This window comes from Ursus arctos, unplaced genomic scaffold (genome assembly GCF_023065955.2).
Source record: "Ursus arctos isolate Adak ecotype North America unplaced genomic scaffold, UrsArc2.0 scaffold_27, whole genome shotgun sequence".
Lineage (NCBI taxonomy): Eukaryota > Metazoa > Chordata > Mammalia > Carnivora > Ursidae > Ursus > Ursus arctos.
This window is the reverse complement of record NW_026622952.1, coordinates 34673247-34685256: the sequence shown is the minus strand read 5'-3', so window position 1 is coordinate 34685256 and position 12010 is coordinate 34673247. Positions and strand designations below refer to the sequence as shown.

The following is a 12010-nucleotide window of genomic DNA, read 5'->3' as shown; positions in this document are numbered from 1 at the left end:
TCTCCGAATAAATATGGTCTGAGAAAGTTTGAACCAAGCTGTTCATATGGACAGATCCTGATAAGCCTGGCACGTAGACAGAAAAGATAAGGCTCCGATTTTTTAAAAACCAGTCTCAGAGCAAGAAATATTGAACCCACATAGCTGCAATGCAAACCACGTCGCTAGCTCCTGTCCCACTTGCCGCCCATCCATAATTCGGGGCCACTGAGGATGGTGCTAGGGCCAAGCCTGCCACTCGGGTAACTTACATCTGCAGAAGTGCTTGTCTGTGACCCGGCGTCAAGGGTCTGTGTGGAGAGCGATAAACGGGAGTTTATAGAACCGGATGTCAAGTCTGGCTCGGAGGTGCCAATGTTCCGACCCGAATGGAACCGCTCCTGCAACTTAGCAAGACTCTGTTTGGGAGACAGAAAGTCCTGCATAGAGCTTAACACATAAGACACAAAGCTTCCGCGGCACAGAAATTGGAACTGAAAGATGCGATCTTCACAGGAAAAAAACGACTTTATGTTGACAGGTACTTACCGCTTTAAATTACTGAAAAAAGAAGACCAGGATATAACTTTGCACACACACACACGTGACCCTGGAAGTATGTGAGATCATAACAAATGGGTTCTCTTACCTTCCCCAAGACAGCCTGGGAATGATTCACGCTGTGCATAATGGTATCTTTATATGTAACACATGCATTTCTTGCTTTTTAAAAATTTCATTGAAAAGAGCTCTATTTTAAAAAGGCTCATTTTAAGTACTCACTTCATGCAGCAGACATTATGGAAATATGGAATATACCTACAATGCAAACTCACTACAGATCTAGCAAGAAAACTTCCTACTTAGCAGACTTCTGTAATTATGCCCCTCTCACTTCTGGATGGAACCCAAGGGATTATGTGCTCCCACTAACGTCAAAGATGAGGAGACCGAGGGCCAGGAGTCACAGTCCTGGCGGCTGATCCGAGCCCGTCGTTACGCCGACTGCATGGTACTGCCAGAGGGATAACGTCTGGTTTTCTAAAGTGAATGGGCCTGCTGTCGGCACCCACACTTAATAAACTGAGCTTACTTTGTTGTATTGAATTTTTTGAAGATTTTATTTATTTATTTGACAGAGAGAGAGGGAGCACAAGCAGAGGGATTAGCAGGCAAAGGGGGAGCGAGAAGCGGGCTCCCTGATGAGCAGGAGCCCGACATGGGGCTCGATCCCAGGACCCTGGGATCATGACTGGAACCAAAGGCAGCCACTTAACTGACTGAGCCACCCAGGAGTCCCGAACTGAGTTTACTTTAAAGAGAGGATGTGAGCAAGTGAAAGTATTATAAAGGAGAAAGGTCTTAGCTACACTGCTACCAACCCTCCCCCCTCAGAAAACACTAACAAAAATGGTAAGAAACTCATTATTACTAACTTTAAGGAAAGCCAGGATTTAATCCTAATAATTACAATTCTTAGGATAAAAAATGAGAACTGTCCCCCCCAAATTAGAAATATCAGAGATCTGACCTGTGCCTTTTACCTAACCTTTACTTTCTTTCAAAGGAATATTCATGCAAAATGTATATAACAAGAGGGATAAAACTCAAGCAGTCACATCAATAACAGACTACAGAAAAGAACAAAGAAAACTGTTAGTGACTTCGGGCAAGTCCTTTCTATTTTTTCATCAATACAGTGAAAAGATTAGTATTTTTCAAATCCGTCTGTGATGACCGTGCACCTCATCAGTTTAGTAGGTCATGACTAGCATGTTTTTCGATGAAAAAGAACAGACTAGAAAATCAATTCAGATCACGTTGCTAGTATTAAGAGTATTAAGAAATAAGTATTAAGAAATATGGTGTGTGTGTGTCCAAACATAAAGACATTTGTATGTGCCTGGGTTCTCATTAGAATAGATCTCCTACACAGGTCATGGTCAAAGAGCTCTGAAGGTCACAGAAGCTCTACTGCTGATTGCCGTATCTACTAATTAATTGTTTTATATATACTTTAGTAATTGAAAAGGAATCTAATCTTTTAATTTAATCTGGCCTGTGTATAAATCCAAATTTCTTCTTTACGGAAACAATCAAAGATAACCTAAAATTGCTGAATTATAAAGTTCCAACGTAAATTTGCTCAATTTCTATTAACTTTTCCCAAAGGACCCATGATGTGCATTTTAGGAATTACTGATTTAATCATCAGGATCATGGTGGAACAAAATAAAAATACATCCAAATAGAGTTTTCTACGTTTCACATATATATTTAAAAACATATTCTGGAGCAAGACTGCCTAGATTTGAACCAAAGCCCTACCACTTCTGAGCTATGTGACTTTAAGGATTAAATTACTAATTTTTGTGTACTGCAATTTCCTGTAAGTGACGATAATATGTGCCCATCTCCAGGGTTGTTGTCAGAATTAAATGGACTACAAGGCAAGGAGAAGATGGCCCAGCACACGGTCAATGCTTATAAGGATTTATTCTTAATAATATTATCTTTTCTATTTGATCTCTTCTTGCAAGTTATTTCAAAATTCCCTAAATGCAAAATTATAGGTGTTTAAGAATATGTACCTATATTCAATTGACATTTTGAAAACAGACACGAAGTCGCTGAATATAGTATTTAAAGGTAGAGTTTCTACCAAGAATGCAAACACTGCCACTGGCTCTAACATTTTCCCAAAGACACAGGCTAAATCCTTACTCAGAGGGCCAAATATCTGAAATACAAAGAATTCTCAGACCTTGTGATAAATATGGAATGGAGGGAAGGTAAGAGGGGGAAGAGACATACTCTTCAAAAAAAAAAAAATAAATAAAAACAACACGAATGTACCTACTGAATATAGATATTTAAAAAGCAGGATATTGATCACTGAATGTTTTTTTTTTTTTTTTTTTAACACATAAGGCTGAATCACTGGGAGCTAAGGCCCCTGGGCTGAGAACCGTACAGGTGTAACAAGGGGATCTTCTCCCATTAGCAGTTTTCCTAGGATGACTAGAGGGGTATCCTGCAGCTGGGTCAACACTCCGTCTCTAGACACCACCTCAGAATCATGTGGGGTGGCCAAAAGCTCTTCTAAGCTCCTCATGTACCCTCCGCGACCTCCTCGAGGCATATATCCTCGATGACAGGTAACACGCCCTTTACGCACCCTGGGCTGAGGATCGCCGTTTAGACAACCCTGCTTATCCGAGCTCCACACGAAGTTTCGGTGAGTTGCAGGGTGCACCAAAATGCTAATCTCATATGGGCTCCAGGACCCACCACCTCCTGTCTCAAAGACCACCCAAGGCCTGCCTTCAAATAAGCATATCAGAGCCCTGGAACCCACCTGTTTACCTCCAACGCAGCCTGTGGCCTCAGTGCCTAAAACAAAGTCTGTCTGAATGAGGCAGTATGAGAAAGGGCCATCTAGACTCTGACGGAGAGCTTCTGCCTCAAGGAGAGTTTCTGGGGCCCCAGAGGGTAGGCAGCTGACTTAACAAAATGTTTCACAACATACCTGCATCAGATCTTGCTTTTCTTTTTCTCCTGAGCTAATAGCCTTTCTGATAGATTTCAGTTCAGTTAGAATGGCTTTGGCTTCACTAAGTTCATAGCCACTCTGGCCTCCAGACATTTTTTTATCTATTCTGTTAGAAAAAAAAGAAAAGAGAAAAAAAGTCAAAGAGTGTTGACAGAGTACAAGTTAAGCAAACAGTCTAGAAACTGGGTTTTGGATTGTCGGAGCTGCCTGATGAGCCTGCTACTTGCCTCCCACGTACTGGTATGACCCTTTCAAGCGGACTGTTCCTCCCTGCTTTCTCTTCCAGCCACATCTAGCTCACACTCCCCTCACCCACCTCCAGCCCTGCCCGTTTCTCATCATTTTCAGGCTCAGCCATTTCGTCTTCAGTTGGTTTGGTGACCCCACCATGGGCCGAATTCAAAACTCCTCCTGCTGAGCCCGACCTCCACCGTGAGAAAGGTTAAGGCCACGGGGAAAGGATTTAGCAGGTCAGAAGCACCAATAAACCGGACAACTACAGGAAGTACGGATTCCTCACTGTTGCCTGATGTTGCATAGGCCCTAATGTCTGTGTTAAACCAAGCCCAGTGCCTGCGGGCTGACGGGCCTTTCGGAAATGCAAGTGATTATTATTCATGCTAGTGAGTAGCCTACAATATTTGGATTGTGTGGTTAGTTTCTTGTTTCTTTTAAAACATATGAAAAGTACTTGTTCTGTTTTTAGGACAGTTAGGAGTCAAGATTAGAACTGCTTGCCTCGCTGTCAAGTTCAAATCTAGGAATAAGGCAGAAGGGCGGATGTGTTCATCTGTCAACTAACACTGAATAAAAAGCTCTTCAAGGAGCTCATTTATCGCGCCCCCCAGATCTGCTCACCAAATGTTACAGTTCACACGGTCATCCTATGTCTGAGGATTTCAAGTGACCTAATGCTTTCTGCTTAGAAGGACCCAACCAAATTTCCTAATTCTTAAAAAACAAAACAAAACAAAACAAAAAAAGTGGTGTAACAGTGTCCTCACTCCCACTCTCTTGGTTCTCTCCAACCACAGACGCTGCCCAGGACTCATTCTGAATACAACTGGGTTCCCTTGAAGAACATACGGCTACGCCTCTGCCCCATCAGCCAACAACTCTCATTCCTGGACATATTCTTAGTCTTATCCACAGAGAAATGGCACCTATGAAGCCACGGAGAACTGGCTCTGAGCTCATTTGGTTTAAAACATTTAATGATTTATATTTATTTCAATGTGAGGGGCATAATCTGGAAACAAAAACAAAAACAAAAAACAACCCACCAACCCAAACAAAGTTTACTCAAGCAAGAACAGTTGGCAGATAACATATTTCCCCAAGTACTATTTTAGCAAACATTTTATTGCTACTGAACAACGTTTTAACGTAAGAAAATAAAAGGAATTTCATCATAAGGTTATTTGATAATAAAAGTACAACTAACGAAGTCACTGAAAAAGCAGGTATGAGCGCACGAACACACGGTGTTTAGGGCGGGAGGGACCCTAGGAATCTGCTCGTCACACTTCCTCTAAGTGAAAAAGCAAGACCAGAAGGTTTACGCAACTTTAGCCCCTAAACTGCATAAACACTTCACTAGTAGAGGGACAATCCTCAAAATGACAGATTCGGGCTCAGGGCTCTTATGACTCTTACACTTGGAATATTTGATAAAAAACACAGGCAGTACTTTGAATATTGGTTAATCCCATTTATTTGGAAAGGAATTTAACAGTGGAATTGTTGGCTCCCTTAAGTATTATATCTACCAACCTAGTTGAGGCAAAAGGCTTATTTTAATTAAAAAAAAAAATCTGTGCGATTTCAGGAAATAGCTATGAACACAGGACTCTCAAACTATGGCAAAGTGAATTTCTAAAGCCCAAGTGATTTCTTCCTATTTGTGGAAAACCTTCAGAATCTAACAGTTAAAACAAATCTTTAAGTCAGAAATCAGCTTTAACATCTGAAAACAAAAAAAGTAGGTAAGCTGTTCTCAGAAATCAACTTTAACGCTTAAAAATAAAGACTGCTCATTTACATTTCAGAGAGCTTTAGAACTAGATAATAACGTCCTGGCTGCCCACTGCTCAGTCGGGTGCTAAAGAGTGACAAGGTCAACACAGTGCCCACCCCCCCCCACCCCACCCCACCCCCACTGGGGAGCCCTTCTGGTCTTTCTCTCAGACTTCCGTCTCCTCTGAGCACCTGTTTTCCTCTAACTATTGCTTTTCCCTTTATCTCCATGTTTCTCCTTTCCTCCTCAACTCTTCATCTCCCACCTTTTCTCTCTTTTTTGACCCTAACTGACCATAAGATAAAGTCAAACAAAATCAAACAAAATATCAGCACTATTTGCTGATTTTTAAATCAAAGTACTGTGCTTTTTATTCTTAATTTGAGAAATAAAATTTTATATTTTTCCTCAAAAACATTTTTTTTAAGTTTGTTTTGGGGCGGTGGGTTCTGAGTACCGTATTATTAATTTCCCCTATATCTTGGTCTCCTCTGAAAGAGAAGAGATTCCCATTTGCATGCTTTCCCTCGAGAATATGTGCCCCCCCCCCCGCCCCGCCCCGGCCGAGCCAAATTTCACAGGCTAGGTATACATTTTTGGCTGGCTGAGTGTTTCACTTCTCATTTTCCACTTCTGAATGAACGCCGAAAGTGGCAAAGTAGAAATGTCTTCCTGGTGATATCTGTCTACACATAAGCTACGCGACGGCCCAGGCCAAAGTCAACTATGGGACCACAGACGGAAATGAATAATGCAGAGAGTAAAACTGCATTCATTCATCCAGCATAAACTCTTGTACTCAGTAAAATGAAAGCCTGAGTTCAAATTACATTATAGCTCCAGATTTGGCAAAAAGAGTCCATTCTACCTCAAATAAATGAAAAGTTACAAAAGCCTGCAGTAGGATTCTATTTAAATCTTTTCCTGAAATATATTTTCTGTCAAAACCCCAAGGAAAAGTCCCTTTACAGTATCAGGAATGCGGTTTCCTGAAAAGTATGGTCTCTGGGTTCAATTATTATTCAATGTTCTAGTAGAATGGTGGTTAACACTTGAATGGAAACAGCTTTATTTTGTCTATAGTCAGGATCAACAAGAGAGGTCTCTCTGATGTTAGATATCCTATCTTTTCTGCTCTCGGTTCAAGGGATTAGAATCATTGCAAGAGAATGCCTGAATTTCTACAACAAATGTCTATTGTTTTCTTGTGGAATGTTATTGACAGATTCTTAAACATGCCTTGGATTCCTATAAAAATTGCTTGCAAGCAAACTGCTTTAAAACAATACAGCACTGTTATATCAATATAACAAAAACAGCGAGTTTGGCTAACCTTTAATCCCGGGTGGTGACATGAGTTACAATTTCATGTGCCTTAAAAATGTTTAACGTGTAGCTAAACATGTTGCAGGGCTCTTCAAAGTTTGTCTTCTCTCTCAGCTCCCACCACAGAGCCTCCTTTATGCTGATGGGCAATTACTAAGTATCACACTGATGTCGTTCTAGGTCTGCTCAGTTCTTCAGGGGAGCTCTGCAGCCGGCTGAGGTGCTTAGAACACAGCCCTACTTGAGAACTACCTGGAGATCGCACAAAATGTGCCTAGATGGAGACTAAAACAGGTATTTTTTTAAAAAAGTTCCTCAGATTATTCCAATATGCAGTCAGGTTTGAGAACCACTAGGACGGGAGCATCCGAAAGAATAAAATGGTTATGATTACACGAGGTGAGTGGGAAAAAAGAAGATTGAGCCATAAGACCCAGATCTGAAATCAGTCATATGACGGATGGTCAAGAGTCGTGACTGGTGTCCCGAGCTGTTAATTCGTCGCGCAAACACACAGAAGCACCAGCTTACGTTTGTCTGGCCAACACACACACAGATCTTTAAAAAGGGGTAATGCCTTGCTGCCTTGGATTGCTACAGAGGGAGACTGGGGGAAGAACACGCAGGCGATCGGGAACTCTCTATAAACACTGCACCGCAGCTGGCACAGAGCTCCGCACACACAGTTGAATTCCTTTTGAGGGATAATGCAAAGGCATAATGCCTTCAATCCTCTCTGTGGTCATGTGGTTATGAAAACCATCAACTTCTTGCCTCACACCAGAGACCTTGCGGTAGGGATCGTGAGGGTTGAAAAGTCCGGTGTGCCTGTCAGGGTTTAGCTGGGCAGAGCCTCATCAGCTGGGAGAACGGTGGCTTCCAGGGGCTGGGAACCGGACAGGAGATTCCAGAATCTGCTCCCCTCAGTTGTCTACATCTTCCTTAGCCTGGCCCAGTCTAGAGTTAGGCCAGTGGCCCATCAGACTTGACTACAGAACTGGAAAGGACAGAAGGAACTCGGGAAATGAGGAACCCACTCAAGCTTCTCTGCTGACCTGACTCGCTCCCTGAGATCGGCCCCAGTTAGGTGGTGCCTGGGGCTGACAAAGGGGTGGTGAGATGCCTCCACCCCAGGGCTCGGGGCAGCTCACACTGTCCAGCGCGAGAGCTGAACATGGAGATGCTCCCTCCCTGCGTCTATTCCCTTAGCGCGTACCTCAAGCTTAGAGCAGGCAGGCAGGTGCCCCAGGACACAAAGAGAAGGTTCTCACTGGTTTCTCTGACTCTCCGATGATTCATAAAACTTCAGACCTTTTCAAAGTATATAGATTTTCCCAAGTGTTTTTGTTTGTTGGTTGACTGTTTTCTTGGTTCTTGGTTTTGGTTTCAGAGCTTTTTACTTTATGTTTCTTTGAGAAATCTCTTATGTATAATGTGTACTTCTATTTTCTTTGTATTAGGGGGCTTTCAATTATTCTCAATTTCAGTATTTTTATACTCACTGTTGCAACGTTTCAAAGCCTTGTTCTTTATACAGCAATTCTTGCTTCATTTGTGAGAGTTCTCTCTTCAGCTTTTTAACCTTTGTGAGAAATCAATGCAAATAAGAATGTTTGTAAATACTTAGCAACACTGTTTTAAGAGATAGTCCATCAGTAAACCATCAAACACACAGACACAGCCATTAGTTTAACATTTACTCTACTGGTTTCCCCCTGACATAAATTCTGTGGAAGGCAGGTTAATTATGTTTAAATTATCAGTGATGTTCATTATCACCTATACTTACCCTCATCATCATATTTAGCAACATTAACGCAAGCTGGCATCATGACTGTCTCCATTTTGTGATAAACAGCCAGGAAGGAGGGGGAGTCAGACCTTGAAACCCCGGTTTCTATAACTCCAATACTGCATGCTCCTCCTTCCCTCCTTCACTGCGCTCCAGGACCGCCGGCCACCCCTCTGTTTCTCGAATGTATCAGGCAATACCTGCTCTGCTTCTGCAACATGCTGTTCCCCCATGGCCGGAAGATTCCCCCTCAGAATCTTCCAGAGGGGACTCCTGTCACTCAGGTCTCAGCTCACACGTCCCCTTTTGGAACAGGACTTCTCTAACCACCCCGACCCATGCCATTACTGTTTTATTTAGTTCCTAGTATTTCTCAAGAGCTGAAATTTTCTGTGTGTTTGTTTACTGTCTGCCCCCCATGGGAAAGTAGGCTGCATCACACCAGCCGTATCCCAAACTTATAGAAGACTACCGGGCACTGTGAGGAATAAAAATGACAAGGACAAGGACTGCCGATCAATAAACATCTGCTGTCATTCTGATAAAAAAAAAAAATGTATATATATATATATATATATATATATATATACACATACACACACACACACACATATTTTTTTCCTGCTGCCAAATACATTCTTGGTGATGACAATGCTAAAATGTGATAGGTCAAAAAACCAGCAGAGGCCTGCTTTAGTCACAAACTAAAGGTCTTCACACGGGTGTCAGAAATTTACTTCTATATTATAGCCATAAGTTGGAAGCACATTCTGTTATACAGTATTTCAACATGCTTTTGAACTTTTATTTCCTATTTAGTCTATCCCTTCCACAAATATTTACTGACTTTCCACCACGCGTCTGTCAGTTCCTGGGTCTGAAGTGTGAGTAAAGCAGACAAGATCTTTGGCCTCATGGATCCTACAGAACAATGGGGGAGCCAGATGTTGAGCAAATAATCATCCAACGAAATAAATCTTACCAATTACCATGGGGGATATAAAGGAAAGGTTCGGGACACTTTAGGATAAAAAAGGGGACGGGACCTGATTTAGTGTGAGGAGCTGGATAAAGCGTGTCTGTGGAAATGATGCTTAAGCAGAGCGGGTCAGTGGGGCTTCATTTGGTAAAGGGGGTCCTCAAAAGGCAGAGCCTGTGGACAAAGCCTAAACCACGGGAGGAGGAAACTCGTCAAATCTCTGGGATTTGGGGGTGCGTGGTGGCTCAGTTGGTTGAGCATCTGCCTTCGGCTCAGGTCATGATCTCGGGGTCCTGGGATGGAGTCCAGTGTGGGGCTCCCTCCTCAGCGGGGAGTCTGCTTTTCCCTCTCCCTCTGCCCCCTACTCGTACTCTCTCTCTCTTTCAAATAGATAAACAAAATCCTAAAAAAAAAAAAAAAATCTCTAGGCTTTGGAGCATGCTGCCATTTGCTGGATTTACAGAGGTGGCGTGCAGCAGGAGATGAGACTGGAAAAAGGCCTTATATAGAGTTTTGAAGCCATGAGGAAGATTTCTAAATCTTATCTTAAGAACAAGGACAACTGGGGAGGAATTTTAAGGCATGATCTGCTTTATGATTTTTAAAAACCACTGTGATGACTCTGTTGATTGGACCAGAGGGGCCAAAAGGGGCCATTCCACCTGCACTGTGGGCTGGCCTACAGGCAATGGATGGAGAGTGGAGCCCAGAGGAAGAATATATTTGGGAGGCAGAATCAACAGGATTTGGTGAGGGCTCAAGGCACAGGGTGAGGGAGAAGATGTGTCAAAGATCACTGCCAGGATTTTGCCAGGTGGGGGCCAGGTGGGGCCGGAAAGGTGCCTCCCTGGAGAGTGGGACCAGATTTGGGGGTAAGATCGAGGGTGTTCTTTGTGACATTTAACTTTCTGATGCTTAGGAAACTTCAAAGGCCATTGGAATATGGAGGCTTGACGTTCAGAAGTGTCTGGACCAGAGATACGAAAATGAGAGTCACTGACGTAAAGATAATATTTTAAATGCATGAGAATAAATGAGATCACCTAGAGAGAGTGTATACTGAAAACAGAAGAGAGTCCAGGAACATGCCTCGGGCACCTTCATCATTCAGAAGTCTACCAGAGGAAGGGACAAAACACACTGCAAAGCAGCGGCAAGAGAAGTCGGAGGGAAAACAGGGCATCTTGGAAAATGACAGAAAAAAAGTCGAGAGGGCGAGTAGGCACTATGTAGAATACAGTGACAAGGACAAGAGCTGTGGAATGCTCATGCTCGCATACCTAAGCACAGTACTTTGGGTAGTATAGCTATTCAATCACTTATCTGTTGATAAATTATCTGTTGAGCTTATCTCAATGTTTAACAGTTTGTGTCCTAAGGCACTTATATTTGATGAGGGAAAAGAAAACACAAATACTGATGTTGCAAGGCCCTGTCTGTAACTACAAAGACAGGTATAAACGATGCTACTGGAATCTAAAGGGGGACAGGAGCGCTTCTGGCTGGCCTCACGGAGGAGGAGCTATGTGAGCTGGACTGTGAAAGTGCTTTAATATTCACGAAGAGCAGTGAGCTCCTTCACAGTGGATCATAAAGACATTTCAGTGGTAGCATTCGATTATTATCATGTCAAAGGAGCCATCAGTAATCAATAGCTCATTCCACACATACTTCTGCTGACAGCACCTCTAAAGAGCTGTTTACCAAAGACTGTTAACATTTTTATTTTAAAACAACAACCACCACAGTTAATCCAAAAATCAATAGCAACTCAAACAGCTGGCCTGAAGACTGTCTTTACCTCTGAAAACACAGTTGATAGAAACAATGGCGATACTGAACCCACTTAGAACCACCAAATTAATACAATTAGCATATCTCACTGACATAAAATAGCATTCTACTTAAAAATCATTTGGACTATGATGACACATGGATTTAGATTTTTTTCAAAAATTATCATTTAAAATCTAAAATTAACTTTCGAACTTTCAGTCTCTTGTCTGTTGAAGTGATGGGAGTGAGATTTTATTGTGCATTGAGTGACAATGATGAAGGAGGCTAACCTGCGCTGGCTTTCATTCCACATTATTTATTTAACCTAGCACTGGCCGTAAGCTACTGTTCCCATCTTGGGGAGTCTTCCTAGTGGATTACCTGAATGATCCTTAGCTCCAACTATCAATGTTGCACTTTACATTGCTAACCATGAAAAAGTCTGATTTCTAATAGAATGACGAGTGAAAACAGGTATTATTTCCAATCAAACATCATTTCTGATCATATTCGGCTTCAAGAATATGGTCTGAACTAGTTCCACAACCTTTCTTCCCGGAGAACCACGTGACATCGTTACCTAGTAGA

The 12010-nt window shown here is 42.3% G+C and overlaps 1 protein-coding gene across 6 annotated transcripts in view; it reads right to left on the bottom strand.

Moving 5' to 3' along the window:
- WWC2 (WW and C2 domain containing 2) overlaps positions 1 to 12010 on the bottom strand; it is a 201601-nt gene that overhangs the window by 62008 nt on the left and 127583 nt on the right. For 5 of the 6 annotated variants that reach the window (XM_057303533.1, XM_057303535.1, XM_057303536.1 and 2 more), the window contains 3 exons: positions 8378 to 8457; positions 3509 to 3638; positions 252 to 419 (listed from right to left, as the gene is read on the bottom strand). In XM_057303533.1, coding sequence (XP_057159516.1) covers positions 252 to 419; positions 3509 to 3638; positions 8378 to 8457 — 378 coding nt within the window. The remainder of the gene's footprint in view (positions 1 to 251; positions 420 to 3508; positions 3639 to 8377; positions 8458 to 12010) is intronic. The other variant, XM_026508558.4, reaches the window with a different exon arrangement.